At 43.7% G+C, this 16,976-nt stretch overlaps 1 protein-coding gene across 8 annotated transcripts in view; it reads right to left on the bottom strand.

Annotated features, from left to right (window-relative positions):
• CEPT1 (choline/ethanolamine phosphotransferase 1) overlaps positions 1-16,976 on the bottom strand; it is a 33,240-nt gene that overhangs the window by 14,807 nt on the left and 1,457 nt on the right. For 3 of the 8 annotated variants that reach the window (XM_088180583.1, XM_014891972.2, XM_088180582.1), the window contains exons 2-4: positions 15,259-15,659; positions 11,841-11,988; positions 10,641-10,782 (exon numbers count right to left, since the gene is read on the bottom strand). In XM_088180583.1, coding sequence (XP_088036709.1) covers positions 10,641-10,782; positions 11,841-11,988; positions 15,259-15,597 — 629 coding nt within the window. In that variant the 5' untranslated portion in view covers positions 15,598-15,659. Of the gene's footprint in view, positions 1-3,068; positions 3,154-10,640; positions 10,783-11,840; positions 11,989-15,258; positions 15,693-16,633; positions 16,894-16,976 lie in introns of those variants that run through there. The other 5 variants (XM_088180584.1, XM_088180586.1, XM_088180585.1 and 2 more) reach the window with 4 other exon arrangements.

Raw genomic sequence — 16,976 nt, 5'->3', positions numbered from 1 at the left:
AGATAATATATATATAAATATAAATAAATTTTAAAAATATATATAATATATATATAAGGAGAGGTCTCCAGATTGAATCATCCTCAACATCTTTCTTTGCACCTCCTCTATATTGTTGTGCTAAACTGTATTAAATAGTCTAATTCTGGTATTTGAAAAATCACCAGAGCAAAATGTTCCAAACCAAAGTCACATTCCATCAGTACAAGAACTGCAGGGTGACACTGCAGAACTGCAGGGAGAGGGAGGCCAGGATGAATCTCTGCCACTTCAAGTGTGAATGTGGGGAATAATGAAGTAAACCTATTTTGTTTCTCAAAATATTTTTATTTTGCAGCTTTTTAAGCCTTCAGCTTCTTCTAAATAATTTCCCCATAGGCTACAGGGATAGCAAACTTCATTAACAATTTAAGACATTTTCCCTTCCTTGGTGAACATAAAACTTTCCTGCCCAGCAAGTACAAAGTTTAGCTGTGCTGCAAGAATTTGAAGCTATTCACTTCATACTGCCCCAGCTCCTGTATTATTTTCAAGACAGGGTGATAATATTATATTTTCTCAGTACAAATGTTTGTCACAATAAACAGTCATACTATGAATATGCATTTTCTGTAGCTTACTCATCTGAGATATGCAATTCTGACCTAAAAATCTGTTCTGCCTAACCTCTGAGTGTGTAAATGAGTGATTGATGCTTGGTGTGTCTGAGTAAATCACTTGGAAGCAGCAGCATCTTTAGTCGTGACTTAAGACTAAAACTAAAGATGCCAGAAGGCATCTGAAATTACTCATACCACAATTCAAATAGATTCAAAAGTCTATCCTGCAACTCAGTGCCTAAAACTGGGTTAAAATAAGTGTGTGAGGAGACCTGTCACAGGCAACAGCTGGGGTTCTGTCTCAGGAGTCAGTGACAAGAGCCTGAGGGACAGGACAAAGGGGAAGTGGCTTCCCAGTTCCAGAGGGCAGGGATAGATTGTCACAGCACAGCTGGACTGTGGCTGAACAAATGAATCTGGCCACAACAGAAAACCCAATGCAGCTGGTCTAGCTCATTATAGAAGTAAACAAGTCCCCATGACAGGTTAGATTCAAACCCAAACAAGAGAGCTCTGCCACCCCATTCTATCCTAAATACAAACAGATCATGGGCCAAGGAGCTGGGCAGCACAGAGATTTTAACCAGCCATGGATTCAGGTGTGAGAGTTTGGAACCCCCTATAAAAGGAGGTGTGGAAAAATAAACCAAGCTGTACCAGTGTGTTTAAGTCATGTGTCTACCTCTAATCATTATCCTGACAACAGATGAGACATTGGGAAGAAGCTTCTCCTTGTGTCGGTGCTGAGGCCCTGGCACAGGGTGCCCAGAGCAGCTGTGGCTGCCCCATCCCTGACAGTGTCCAAGGCCAGGCTGGACATTGGGACTTGGAGCAGCCTGGGCTGGTGGAAGGTGTCCCTGCCCATGGCAAGGTGTGGAAGCGGATGAGCTTTAAGGTCCCTCTAAACCAAACCATCCTGGGATTCTGTGAAAATGCCCTGCCTGGCCTATCCCCTCACACCCCTCTCCCCAGCTGGCTGTAAAACCAGTATCACCAGTATCTCCTGGGATGGCAAAGGCCTCCTTTGCCACGATGGGCTGCAGATGGACATCTCTGGCAGCTCCAGGTCTTCTGCACCTGCCCTTCTTCTCTCTCCCATCCCATAAATCCCAGTAAATTGTCCTACTTCAGTTCGAACAATTTCTTTTCATCACCCAATCTGAGTTATTTCCACCCCAAAACCATCCCACCAGGGAATGATTTCAGATTGAGTGTTCCAAAACTATATGATTTGAAAATTTTTTTCTGCCCTAAGCAACTCTTTGGTCAGTTGAGATGTTGATATCACAGGCTAAAATCTTGATCTAAGCTCTTTCTTCCTTTGGATTACTGCTTGCTAAATTACCATTTCCTGACACTATTTCCAGCCTTTCACAGATTATGAACAAAGTATTTTAAAAATTAAGCCATTGATGTCACCTGACTCCTTTCAGTGCCACCCAGCTTCCAGAGTCAGCTGGAGACATGTCAGCATTTACTAGATTGCTGATGGTACTGCATCTAAAGCAGAGCCAGTAATTCATCTTCCTAAATAACTTTCTGAAAGCAGAGACTTTACAGAGCTACTACATGAAAAAACTAAAGACCTATTAGAAAATAGTTAGCATCAACATAGGTTTAATGAAGGCTATGTAAACCAACTGCCAAAAAAATAACCACTTTTGTTTAACATCTGATGCAGTTCTAAGAAAGAGATCAAAAAGCTATTCTTATATCCTCAAATATTTCAAGGAAAAGTCCAGGCTAAAAATTAATCAATAATAATCATAATCTGTGAGACATTTCAAGGGATCAAATTCATTTGCTTCTAATGATAACATTTTATTGGGAGAGGAATTCATCCACATACAATGTATTAGGAAAAAAAAATAAGGAAGAGAAAGTCCTTTCTAAGAGTAGCAAACTAGAGGGGAGAAGGACTTATTTTCACAGACATAAGGAAAAGTATTTTGAAAATAAAGACAAGATGGAAAGGAAGCTACTTCTTCATGAAGCTACAAGTACAGGGATCAAGATGCACAGCTTAAACCAGACATTTTTAACCACACTTTTAAAGTTATTACACAAGACACAGTTCCCTGAAAAAGCCAAGAAATTCTCCTTTTTTTGGTGGAAAGGTATTGAAATGGCAGCAACAAAAGAAGCTTTTAAAAAAAGTAGTTCCAACAACAGCTTCCACAGCCCTGCTTGGCTTTTAGGTGAAGCCAAAACTGTGATAAAAAGAAAAGTTTAAATCAAACTTTTATTGAATAGGTAGGTTTTGCTCCGGTTTCATATAAAATGTGATGCTTTCAAAAAAATTTGTTTCCAGTTAAATCAAATTTTTCCTACTTGTTAAAATATTCTTCCTTCTTGTGTTAAATATGAAAACACTGGTGAAATCCCCTGGAGAAGCTGCTTTCCACAGAGCAGTGCATGACAGAGGTGCTGCCCTGCTCAGTGCATGGCACTGCCAAGCAAACGCTTTACCGTGTAATTCCAGAACGAGGGCCCCAGCGTGCCCGTGAGGAGCTGGATGGCCACTGTGCAGAGCATGGACTCTGTCACATCAAATCTACATGTAAGGGAGAGAAACAGTTCAGAACATTCTCCTGAGCACTCCTCTGAAGGGGACCCATTAAAACATCTTCAGTCCAGCTAAAGAACAAAATTTAGGTCGGGATGACTCAAAGGGCAGGTCAGGGAAGGGATTAACAACAAAACCCAGGAGTATCAATGAATTAACAAAACCATTCTAACCCACATAGTATTTTACACATTTAAATCTTCATTCAGAACTTCTGCAATTTACAGTTTTACCGTATCACTCCAACACATGAGGAAAAACAATCATTTGGTGTGTGCATGAGGGAATAAATGAAATTCCTTGCTCGGAGTCACTGTGAATAAAATCCATAACCAAGCATAATCCAGGGCTCTCATCTCCTGACCTCATGTTCGTGTCTGCAAATGACACTGAATATATGAATTCCTTAGCTGAAGATGCGCCCGCATGTTTCAGTGGAGCAGAAATGCAGATTATATTTCAGTTTGACACCCCTGAGGGAAAGGAAGAACCTTCACCTCCCTCCTCATGCAGCTCCTAAGCAAATAATGCTCCAAGAAGTGAGCTCTGGACCCCTGCTCAGCAGTAATCACACTCCATTCTGTATATATTTATCTCTCACCCCTGACAGAAAGGGATGAAAAAATATGCTGGAGCCAATAGAGCCATAGAAACCACCCTTTATCCTAATACAGTCCCATAAACCTGCATTTTACCATAACAAAAAGATTTTTAAATGGGATCAAATTTTAAAAATCAAACCATCTAGTTTAAAAAGAAAGTAACTCAGCAGCAGCAGGGTCAGCCAGAACACAGCTCCTGCTTATTGCTGTGCTTATCAGAGTGTGCTGGAACAAACACCCACCATGCCAAGGGATTAAAAATGGGCAGCACAGAAAAGTCATTGCGGCCCCACTGCAGGGCTCAGGTGCAGTGATGATATGCAGACCTGACATCAGGCCTGAAGAGAGGGGCTGCTGAAGTTCAGCCTGATAAGCATTTTCAGTTTAATTATCACAGCACATAACACAGTAAATAGTTGGGAGGGTAATAGTTGGTATTTTAGGGCATACAGGAAGACAAACCCCCATGTCCAAACCCCACAGCTACTTTGGTGCTTCACAAACGCTGCAGTTTCTATTCCTTTTTTCCCCATGTTATTTTACATGGTATTTGTAATTCAGACATGGACCCATTTTTTAAACATCATCTGGGAAGTTTAAGAAGGGGTATTGACCTTGGCATGTGCTTCACTCCACGGAGATGCTGGCACTGACAATCCCTGTGCCTGCTCTGCTGGGAACCCTGTCAGGCTCCTGAGTCTGGAGCCAATTAACACACAGGGGATTAGTGCTGCATCCAGAATATTCCCTTGTCAGTGCTAATTTACTGAGTGTATTCCATGGGCAATTCTTCAAAGGCTCTGTTTGACTAAACAAGTCATTAGACAATTCAAGAGCCACCACTGGCTCAGGGCTCAGAGACAGCTGCAGTCAGTCCCTTCCTTGTGCTAACAGGGAACCCAAACTGAATTCAAATGGAGATATGTCCTGAGAAAATGATCCAAGGACAACAGGAAACAGACACTTACACTGGAGATGGCCCTGAAATCAAGTCAATCACTAGCAACACAGCTGATCTAATACAGCTTTTTAAGGCTATGGAGGAGGTTTATGTACCATCCTTACTTCCTCTCCCAACATACAAAACTCTGTGAAAAAGTCCCAAATCATAGCAGACAAGAAAAACACTCTTGCCTCAACAGAAAACTGAAGTTATGGGGCTGGAAAACTCACAGGGATCTATCTACCAGTTAATGCTCTGGTCTGAAAAATGACGATTCTTCCATCCGTCTTGTCCGTATCTACTGAGCGTGCAAGTGGGATTACTAAGGCTGGGCAATGAACTGGGAATCCGAGCAGGAGACAAAGGACTGTTTTCTTAAGGAAACCACAGCAGTAAGAAAAGAGTATCAACATCAGAACACGAGAGAAAGAAAGGATGAGTGTCACATGCTAGAAGTGCAAATGCTTAGTTATAAAGTTATTGGAGTTTTATCCTTACTCATCCCAACCCAGCAGTTTCACTTGGATGCAATGAAACACAACAGTGTGTATAGTCTGTACAGAAAAAATAAGAACATGAATTAGAATTCTTTTCAGCACAAGGAAATTCATGTTGAGGGAAAAATAATATTAAAAATGGGCCATAAGCCCTTTTCCTTGTTCTTATACACATCCAATATGTAAATTTTTCCTTCTGCTGCTCACAGAGGTACATACAAATTGCACAGGTCAGGCAGTGAGAACTGCTCTGTGAAATAATGACCTACAAGGATTTAACAGAACAATCAGCAGCAGCATCTCCACACATGATCAATGGGATGGTGGCTGAAAATGCGGTTGAAGGACCTGTGGGAGGGAAGAGGAGGAGGATTTGAAAACCGCGCCCCTCCTCCCCTTTTCCATGAGCCCTCAGCAGCTGCAGAGCTTTCTGTGACACTGCCAGTGTGACTGAGGGAGCAGGAGATGCAGGTTACCAGCACCAAACTTCACACTCACCACAAACACGCTTCAACACATCCTGCTGCAAGCACAGAGAACCCAACATCCCCTGACATCAACAGAGGCTCTACTTAACCTCAGACTCTCCTCTGTAAACAACCTGGGGGTAAAAGTTCTCCAAGAAGTGTTGGAAAGTTGTAAGCTCTGCAATCATGGGGATTATTGCCTTATCTCAGAGTGGAGATCCTGAGGCTGTTCCCAGGAGCAAGAACTCTGTGTGCTAAACTCTCACTTGGTAGGTTTCCATTGCTTATTTCAGTATTTAGGGTGTGTTGTCTATGTGAGGTAAAACACCAACTCCTCCTCTGCTGAGGCTGAAGAGGAAGGTTGGCTTAGCTGCTTTCTGAAATCCAGCCCCATTTCCTCACCTCTCCTTTGCATTTTAGTGGCTGTATTGGTGACAGGGCTCAGATGAACCAACCCATTATCCCACAGGCCTTTGTACAGGTGCTCCAGAGTCACTGAACAGGAATGTTCTCCCAAATTCTCCAACTCTCCTCAAGAAAGGCTGTTTTGTACAGGAGCCTGAATTCTTTTCCTTTCCCTGGGGATTATTATTCAAATAGCAAAGTGACCAATTTTAACTTTTCAGTTATGTTAAAGGTGGTAAAAACAGATTATGCCTCTCATATTTATGATATTCCTTTGTGAAGCCTCCTTGGAAATTAATTTCCATCTCATTGTGTCTATATTTACACATATATATACAGATATAATTCCCACCATCACCAGGTCTTGGTATTTTCACTAAAAAGGGTTGGTATAAACCAGATAATGCAGTAACTTGTAGGACAAATGCTGGAGACCGTGGTACAGCAGCACCCTCATGTCTCTGGATGGACCCTTGAGTGTTCAGTGCCCACTGGGTTTTTTCAATAGGATTCAACACCGCCAGCACTTCCATCATTAACAAAGTGCACCAGGACTTCATCTGAGCAGTTTGTGTCTCATGTCTCTCAAGAAAACACACAGGCTGGACAAGGGGGAATGGCTTCCCACTGCCAGAGGGCAGGGTTAGACAAGATATTGAGAAATTCTTCCCTGTGAGGGTGGTGAGACCCTGGTGCAGGTTGCCCAGAGCAGCTGTGGCTGCCCCATCCCTGGAAGTGTCCAAAGCCAGGTTGGGCAGGGCTTAGAGCAACCTGGGATAGTGGAAGGAGTTCTTACCCAGGACAGGGGTGGAACTGGATGAGTTTAATGTCCCTTCCCACTCAACCAATTCTAGGGTGCAGAATCCAGCTCCAACCCGGATGGATGACTTTGACCCCCTGGATGTAGGACAGTCTCTGCAATCAGGCTGTGCTCTGACCTCAAGCAGCTGGAAACATCCTGAGCCTGCACACATTTGCTTCTCCTCCTGCACTTCCTGCAGGGACCAGGACCACTACTGAATCCAAGTGGGACAACCCTGGATTGGGAAGAACCAAGTGATCACACCTGGGTTCCAGATAAAATCAGGAAAATCCTTTCAGGATTTTGCACCGTATTCCCTACTGATCTGTTTTCTGCAGTATGTTCCTGAAGTATATCACACCTGCTTCCACAAGAACACATGGAAGTCCATTGCAGCTTGCCAGTTTGATATCTGGGATATGCAGGAAAAATTTCTCTGTTTCCAAAGCAGAGATGCCCCAGTGATGGCACAGCTGCCCCAATACATGACTCAGCTCATCCTGTAGTGTAGCACAGCAAATCCACAACCCAGACAAACCAGTTCCTGTGCTGGAAACCAGGTCAGTAGAACCAAGTCATTATTTGGGCTGTTTCAATATTAAGTGGCTCTCTGCCATTCAAAGTCACCTTTTTCTTTTTCAGATGTGCTGAGTATTCCTGCTGTTCCACAAGATCATTCCTAGATCAGGTGTTTTAAGTAAAACTTCTGCATTTAACTCTATCCCTGCTGTCTTTGCACTGCTGATATTACAGTAACTATCCTGGAGCCTGCCTCACTTGCCTTGAGACACTTCCTGCTTCCTCCTGGGAAATTTTTAAGCAATACTGACCTCTAGCTATTATTTTAGCTGTTAACCAACATCAGTTGCATTTTGAAGAGTGCAGTGGTTACCAGGATCTAATGGAATTATGTGATCATTTGAAGATGGAGACATATCACAGGATTTTACTGACTCAACTGATTATTCTAGGTCCTGGAGTAGCACAGAGACCCCCCCCCAGCTGTCAGGGAGGAGACAAAGAACCTACACAGCTGGTGGATTCAATAACTGGGCCCAACTGAATGAAGTTTTCCTCCTCCACCTGCACAATCTGTAGGAATCTAGCAGAATGGATCCCATTTCCTCCTCTCTCAGGGGAACTGATCCTGCCCTGCAGTCTGACATGTTCTGCTCAGCTTCAGGGACTTGGCAAGGCTAGCGCAGTGACTGAGAGAATCACGGAATTGTTAAGGCTGGAAAAGCCCTACAGCATCAGCAAGTCCAGCCTGACTGCTCCCTACCTTGTCACCAGCCCTGAGCACTGAGTACCACATCCAGTTGTTCCTTGGGCAGGGATAGGGACTCCAAACCCCCCTGGGCAGCCCTTTCTAATGCCTGACCACCCCTCCAGGAAGAAATTCCTCCTGATATCCAACCTGACCATTCCCTGGTGCAGCTTTAGGCTATTTCCTCTTATTTCATCCTTTGCTCCCTGGGAGCAGAGCCTGACCGCCCAAGGCTGTCCCCTCCTGTCAGGGAGTTGTCAGAGCCAGAAGGGCCCCCCGAGCCTCCTCTTCTCCAGGCTGAACCCCCCCAGCTCCCTCAGCTGCTCCTGGGGCTCCAGACCCTCCCCCATACACAAACCACACACTTCCACAAGCACACACTTTGTTTGACACACTAACTTCTCTGTTTTTTTTTTTAATCCAGCAAGACAGGCTGATTCTATAATTGAACATTTCAGGCCTGTTTGGAAGGAGAGAAATACAATCTCCTCCTTTAGCACCCACTGCTCTTCTCCAAGCCATTTGATTATCAGATCACTGAAATACAATTGCAAGTACACTGCACTGAAATACAATTTCTCGGACATATCACAAATGGTGTAAGTGAGAGCCAGCTGTCTGCTCTTTCCTGCTGCTTCAGAATTAAGGCAAGTCAAAAACAGAGTCACATTCCCTAAAACATCACTACTACACACCCTCTGAGGATTTTTGAGTCATGACATGGGAAACAAACAGGAAAAAGCTCCTGTGCACAAGGATCTTTTTGGCTACTTTCAACAGCTGTCTCTGACCCCACTTATTCAGGATTAAGGATACCTTAACAGGATACTGTGCACTGCAGTGAATCTGAAAGGGTTGGTAAAATACCCTTTTTTCAGTTTTACATTAATGAAACGAAAACTTCATAAAAAGAGTGTTAAACAGTGAGAATCTGTTAACTGGATAAAGTCTCATGGTTTTTGCATTAAAATGAACATCAGCTTATGATAGTCTATTAACCTTGTGAACAGGGCAGAAGAAGAAATTAATATGTTTACTACACAGTGCTGTGTCATCTAAATTAATGATACAAACACTTAGGTGCTTATTGCCTGTTTTGAATTAGCTACATATTAATGGTCACCACGTTCTTATAAGGCCAGGCAGAAAAATCTAATTTGCTGAAAAATGCCTCCAAAATACAGACAAAGGAATATCCCAGTGAACACCAGCACTGACCCAAACGCGTCTCTGCAGCACAACAGCAGTTCAGGAAGGTTGATAATTCCGTCTGTAAGGTCAAGCACATGTCAAGATTGGGCTTTTGTGTTCTTTGATCAATAACCAGAAATCTTTGATTATCAGGGCCCTTAAAGTTCAAAGGGAGCTAAAAGCATTCAGGCCTTTGGTACAGCATGAAAGTGAGACTCCTGAAACAGGAAACTATTTGAGCCACATGTCTTATTTTAAAGATTTAAGTACCAGAATGGGATAGTTTCAGTCCATCTGCTTTAGTGTAGTCAGAATTGGAACAGAAGTCTAGATTTTCTTCTTTTCATCCTCTAACAGACATGTAAAACTGATCCAACATCTTAAATTTTTGAGCAGAAACACAGAAGTTTCTCAAGAGCATCTGCATTATTGAAACAGTATCCTGCCAAAAAAAGCTGGCCCAAGAAGCCCATAGTTGTACTGTTTTAGCAGTATCTGGGTACCTATAGACCAGCAATTATAGACCATAAATAGCAGTCTATTAGACATCTGTATGTAGTTGTTGTAGAATTGTTTCAAAATCCCACAAACTAAGGGCAAATTTCAGTTTCCAGATGCAAAAAAAAATTTTTAAAAATCTGCAGTGCATTTATTTGAAATGTGTTTGTTTACTCTATGAATGCAAACACACTAAATTCTCAACACAGAATACACTTACTTCCCCATTAAGGTTAGAGAATCCCACAGCTCACCAAATCCTTGTGTTACACCTCCCACCCAGCCTCAGTCAGCAGGAAACAGGATTTCTGCTTCTGACTTTCTTGGCATTGCAATTTTAGTTCCATTTATTGACAGAGCCATGGTCTGCATTAACCAAAAGGGATTCTGAACTTTAAATTGGAGGCACAATGGCAATTAATACAGTATATTTTAAGAGTTATGGTTAACATTAACGAATAACTGCACATCACAACCAAGCAGTATCAAGACAGTTTAATGAATGCTAAAGTCAGACTGCCACCATCTGACCAAAGCATTCTAGACTTGGGATAAAACAGCACTAAACTTATTTAGCTTTACATCACAGCAAAAGCTCTAATTAACTAACAAGCCAAAATGACATTTTACCACTCCTAACATAAGCTAAGGTACATTCACTATTAATTACAGATCCAGTATCTACCAGAAGCGCCAAGTATATCGCTGTGGATAAAAACAATCTGCTACTGCTGTGAGGGCACTATGGCCACACCAGGTGCAGCTGAGAGCAGAATTTCCCTTTCTCTCAGGCAGGTACTTACATGCCAAAGCGCAGCGTCCCCGAGACGTACGTCTGCCAGTGCGCGCAGTAAAACATGAATGTCCCAGCAAAACAACAAAAGAACATCCAGTCAGGGTTGGTGCCCAGCTGCACAGCAATACAAGTTCCCAAAACCACAAAGACTGCAGGAGAAAATCAGTCACAGAGTGAAAAGGGTGGATGTGTGTAAGGATCCGCACCAGAAGCAAAGCTAACAACAGGGCCCAGAGGAGGGACAGTGGGAAGGTTATCCTGGCATGGTTATTTCATAGACATAAGAGATTAAAGCTTCCACTTCAAAATATACAGGCTGTATAACACAGGTTTCAATCCATATCAGTTATTAGAAGACATCAATATTAAGGGTTTTTAAGTCTCCTACATTTTTATTCCCTGTGATGCCTAATCTCATTAAGGGACTTGAGTGATTTCTGCAGCTGCAGCCTGCAGCAAGTTTTAGGGTTTTCTCTTGCATTTGCCAGACATTTTCCCTGTCTTCTGAATTTTTCTGATGCTATCAAGAAAATCAAAGCTCTGGATACATTCAGAATGTGCAACATACCTAAGCTTCCCCCTCCACCCTTTCCACACACAACTCTGATAAAGAATTCATAAAATTTAAAGCCTAAGACATTTAAAATTTAAGGAATCCAAAACACCCAATCAGTAGTTGGACTCGATCTTGTGGGACCCTTCCATCTCAGGATATTCTGTGATTTTACAATTTTTTTTTGCAATGAGGTTAAACTTTAGGCTGGCTCAATGAACTCCACCTATCCAGGAAGTGACCTGGACAATTCTAATCTTAAACTCTGGCTTATAGAGTCTCACTGCTTAGGCTTAGACCTGTCTTGGTATCACTCTGTATCAAAGTCAATATGAAATAACATAGCAGAGTATTCTGACAACTTCTCACAGAAAATATTTTAGAACCAAGCTAAAGCATCACAGAGAAGTGCCGTCTCAGGATGAATTAGTCACATGCTTAGTTCTGTTTTCAATGTAATACAAGAGAAGACATTCAGCTGATCCAGAGCACTGTTCTATGGAAAGAAAGGTGACTTTTTTGGTTGAAAGTGATACATTCAGAACTATCAGTTGTCCTTTCTTCAGTATAGAAGCTTTTTTATTGTATTGCAGATTTGATCCCTGAAACAGAGTAATTTAATCCTCCTACTTCAATTAAAAATGACAACAATACCTGTGGACAAGGAATCACAGCCATGATCAAAAAGCTCTCCTAACGGAGTGCTGCTATTTGTTCTTCTTGCTTGTTTTCCATCTATAGCATCCAGGGACTGGTAGATGAAAAGGCCACAAGCACAAGCAATGTATGCCCAGGGAGGTGCCTAAGAGAGAAAGGCAATCACAATAAGGTTTAAAAAAATCCTTAAAAAAAAGAAAGTCTGCAGCTGAGTGTCCCACAGCCTGACACAACAGTTTTCCCTTTGCACGTATGTCCTCCTCGCCAGCAGCTGGTCTTTGCAAGGACAGACAGAATGGGTTGTTACATGTGGAATGTAAATAAACTAGTGACAGATTAATAGCTATAGCCCCTGCTCTAAAGCAGGAAGCTGCACTGTACAGCTGGAAAAATTGTAATATTACATTTGCAAAGCAGTGCACAACAAAGTCCTCATTAAATACATGGAAGTTGTTCCCGTGATTTCAGAAACTTGGGAACTTTTAGCCCCCGACTTTGTGACAAACACTGAGTTCATCTTCCCCAGCCCTTCACCAGTCACCAGTAGAAAGCTGTGTCACTGCCAGCGCCCAGACTTTGAATCCAAGAACATTTCAGGAGCAGCACAGCCCCTCCACCAGCAACTGTTCCCTCCTGAACAAGGCACCAAGCAGCTTTGCCAAAGCTATGTTAAGAACACTTAATGGACACATCCATGATAACTTCTACTCTGACAGAAACACAAACAATGCCAAATCCCTGCCAGAGCAAAGATTACAACCCAAGCTTTTTTATGTTTTTTGAAACATAAACCCTTAAGAACACAAAAGCCAGGGAGTTGCCATTACTGTCTCCATTTACACATCCATCAATCAGAGGTTATTGGCTATTTTGCAATCTTCATATCTGACACACTTTATAGAAGTGAGCATTTATGAGAAGCTTTATTTTACAGACCACACCAACAAATCCCAAATACAGCTTAATCAAGCTGATCTGCCTCTCATAAAGCACTGGAGTCCAGCTGGTTTTGGCAAACACAACCACTACTAATTTGTAGCACATCAACTTAAATACATTTCCTTCTACAGCTTGCATTGCTCCTGCATGTACCAAAACAGTTAATTCTACCCCAAAAGCTGCCACTGTGCTCTGCTTTCAGCAGTGTCTGTACAAACAGCACAAGGTGAGAAATATGTCACCCAAGAGCAGAAAATCACAATTAGCCAAGGTTCTGACGCCACACAATTCCCTCCCATTTTTGTCCTTCATGTACAGGTTTTATCTATCACAGTTAAGTTAAATTGCATCACCCTGAAAGTTTCTCTATAAACTCAAAAATCAGTCTGCTGGCTCTCCTTTTTTAAAAGCCCCTTTCATGAGCAGTGTAGGTGTTTCCACTTAGACCTATTTATATCCAAGTAAGATTTCACAGCTCTCTCTTTATCCAGGTAATTTTTCCTTTTTTTTTTTTTTAAGCTCAGGTACCATTCCATCAGTCAGCACATTTCACATCAGTCAGCTGGGTCTTCCCAGCTAAGCAGGAAGTATTTGCACCTCCTTTGCTCTCTGGCTGCATGAGGCCCTGAGCAACAGCTCTGCCCCGGCTGCATCTTTCAGCAACAGGAAAGGAGTCACTCTTGAAAAAATGCAGAACTAAGGCTGAGCTACAAAGAGGAGAAAATTTACATCATAAATCAATAGTGGTTTGGGGGGAGGAGGAGAAATTCTGCTCCTGGAGTTTCAGAGCCCCATTTTCTTCCCCACACAGCTCCTTGACACTTAAAAAGCACCTCCCTGGTCACACTACGCCATGTGGCAAATCAGATCAGCCCAAAAGCTGCCTCAGCACTAAGTTATTTTTCAGTTCAAGTGAGGAGAAAATCTCAATTCACCTCATACAAAGTACTTCTCAAACTGTTAAATACCAAACAGTGCTTTCATACAGCAGCCTGCAGCTAACACTGACTTTCTGATGCTCTGAGTGCAGCTTCCTGGAATGCACTTCAGAAGTTTGATTACCAACCAAAATACAACTGTTCTCCAAATTCTAAATTCTGCTCTGGTTTAGTGACCAAAAACCCAAACCAGCTCTGGGTTCCTGAGAGCTGAAGTCTCTCTATCAGACTGGTTTTCAGAGTCTGAGCCCCCACGTAACCATGCTCAGAAGTAAACACAAGTTAAACCAACCCAAACCACAATGCCACAGCCTGGAAAAGGAAGGAGCTGCTCCATATATTCCCTGATCAAACTGAATAGTCACTGTTTATCTTACACCTGCCAAATTCCACAAGTTATTGTGAAACAATCTATTTCAACAGATTTCTAGGAGGGCAAACATCCCTTTCCCATGTCATACGTGGAGCAGGGATGCAGTGCTGACTGTGCCAACCTACGTGACATTTTGGAGTCTGGTGGGGAACAAACTGTGTCCTGCTGGATTCCCAACCTCAGCTGGGAGACTTGGTTAGGAAAGAGTTCTGATATTTTAAAAGCTAGAACTCTTGAGACATTCCCAGCCATTTGGTGTGTAACAAACTTCTATACCAAATCTCTTCCTTTCTGAGTGCATACACATAAAAGCTTTTAAGAGTCAACATTCAAGTGAAAACTTTTCCAGTGCACAAAAATGAGTCTTCAAGTGCCTTATTAGGTAACTGGTGATAGAGAGAAGTTAAAATGCCTCAAAAAGACTTCTGTACCCCTGAAATCAGGTTAAAACAGTTCTGCTCAGGGCAGGTCAGGAGCTTTTACAGCATTCAGAGCAAAAGTAAAACCACTGACTTTTATCTGGCCTCCTCACAGCACAGCCACAGCTCAGGGACACAGCTCTATGTTCCCACAGCTCCACCACACTGTGCTAAAGTCCTGACTGAGCTGCCAGGACATAGAACCTGCTGGGGACCAGGAAGATGTCCCTGTGGCTCATCAAGCTGGGTTTGGTCACACCAGCTTTGATATCTTAAGCAGCACTACTCTAAAGCTCAATGCCTTGGCCCTGGTGCAGCCCAAGCATGTCCAACATGGCTCATGTGGCAACTCCAATCCCAGAGCCAAGGGGGAGTCACCCTGTTCTAGGCACAGAAAGGAAACAGGTACCAACTCCTCCTGCCACACAGGCCAGGCAGATGCAGAGCCACTGCTCCAACTCCTGGCAGGGCTGAGCTTTGTGCAGCAGGTCACTCACAGCTGCTTTGGTGTCAGACCCTGCTCCACACGTGTGCTGGCCTCGGGAAATGCTGTGTCACTCCAGCATCCACACGTGCTCCCTCTGCATGCCAACGTCACAGAGAGGCACAAACATTTACAGAGAGCAGGCTACAAGGACGAGGACTGGGCTGAACAGCAAGGACCAGCTCTCCCCAAAGCAACAACCCACCCAAACAGCACCAGTGACAGCAACCAAAATAAAGAGTGTGATGAGTCCATAACTCACCTGTTCTGTAGCTGTTGGGCAGTAACATACTAATAGCAGAGTTGTAAATATATTTATTAACAGTCCAATGATGGTGATCAGGTTGGGGGCAATCCAGGCTGGAACTCTTCCAACTAACCATTCCCAGTAGCCCTGCATGAGGGGCTCAAGCAGGGACCGTCCGGCACTCTGGTATTTGTGCTCCTCTAACCGTTTGAGCTGGTGCTTGGACAGGGGCGGCGTGGGCAGCTGCACCAGTTTGCTGAGCACGCAGGCGGCACTGGGGCCGTGGCCACAGCCCGCGGGGCCCTCCAGGTGCGACTCCCCACATCGCCTCTTGATGCTCCGGTGCCCACTCATGGGTTGGGTAGCCTAGGAAGTGTCTTGGGCAGGCAGCAGCTGGGCTGGAGAACCATAAGATCCTGCAACACAAAACGGGTAAGACATACCTGAGCACACAAATGAGATTTCAGTATATCAAAAGTTTCCAGCTGCTGTCCTAAAGAGAATTTTATTTGCCATCAGCAAAGTAAGATGACTTTATAGGATCACTCCTTTAAAGATAAAATTATTTGGAGAATTGCTGAAGGAATGACAAGAAACGAGTGCTGCCAATGCAGCTGCAAAACCCTGCAGCCACCAGCCGAAATTCCAGCAGCAGCAGAAACTCCCAGCACAGCAGTGAGCTGTATTACAGCCTGGGCCACAGCCCGTCCCCTCACACCTCACCCAGGAGAGCAGCTAATACCACTCAAATGACAGCAATAAAAACTGTACCAATACTGAGAAGTCTTAAGTTAAACTGGTTTGAAGCAGCTTTGTCTCCACAGTGATGCTGGACAACCACTTAAAAACAATTATGGGGTTTTTTTTCAGATCTCTGTTCCTTATTCCAGTTTTGCTGCAGCTTTTTTCCTCTCTAAATTTAACCCAGCTCATTGTCTGTTCAACTTTCAAGATATACAAGAAACATGCAGAAGCTAGAGAGCTTTAGCTGGCCAGAGATAGCATGAAGCAGCTGTGAAAAGAAAATACAGGGTCAGGACCAGATTTTCCAGCACAAACAAGGACCCTGACAATGTTCCATCTCCCTTGAAAGCAGGTGATCAGACAGATGTAACCCTCCACAGGAAGCAGAAAAGCAGTAGAGAAAGGAGACTAAAATTAAGAGTTTGCTGTTAATCTGTAGGAGACAACGAGGGGAAAAAAATAAGAAAACCTGGTTGAAGTTCAGCAAATAAAGTAGAAAAAGGAAGACAGAGAGCTCTAAAGTCATCCACACTGCATGGGTAGAGAAAACTGTGCCAGTCAAAGGTCACTACTGGCCTAAGAACAAGTGCTCTCAGCTCCACTCTCCACACCCTCAGCAAGGCAAATTCCAGAAGTGAAAAGCCACCTCAGGCAGCCCCGTCAGAGGGAGGAGAAGTGGCAGGGCCTTCGCTGTGCTCGGTGAGCTCGGGAGGAAGCAGAGCTGCACCTCTCCAACCGCCTGGACAGCAGACTTAGTCACCGCGGAGGTCCCTGTGGGTGTTGCCCTGGATGACCAGAAAAACTACTCCCAGTGCATTAAACTGGGCTTTTCCTTCATCTTGAAGGGATGAGCCAGAGGGAAAACAGCCCAGGAGCGCCTCGTTTCCCAAAACAAACGCCCGGCCCGGCTGCCGCGGGACTCCCGCCCGGCCTGGCCAACACCCGGCCGGGGAGGGGCCCAAGGCACCCCTGGCCCCGCCGCCGCTTCG

The sequence above is a fragment of the Sturnus vulgaris genome, chromosome 29 (genome assembly GCF_052056855.1).
Source record: "Sturnus vulgaris isolate bStuVul1 chromosome 29, bStuVul1.hap1, whole genome shotgun sequence".
In the NCBI taxonomy this organism is placed as follows: Eukaryota; Metazoa; Chordata; class Aves; order Passeriformes; family Sturnidae; genus Sturnus; species Sturnus vulgaris.
The sequence above is the reverse complement of the archived record's forward strand: the minus strand, read 5'-3'. Positions and strand labels throughout refer to the sequence as shown.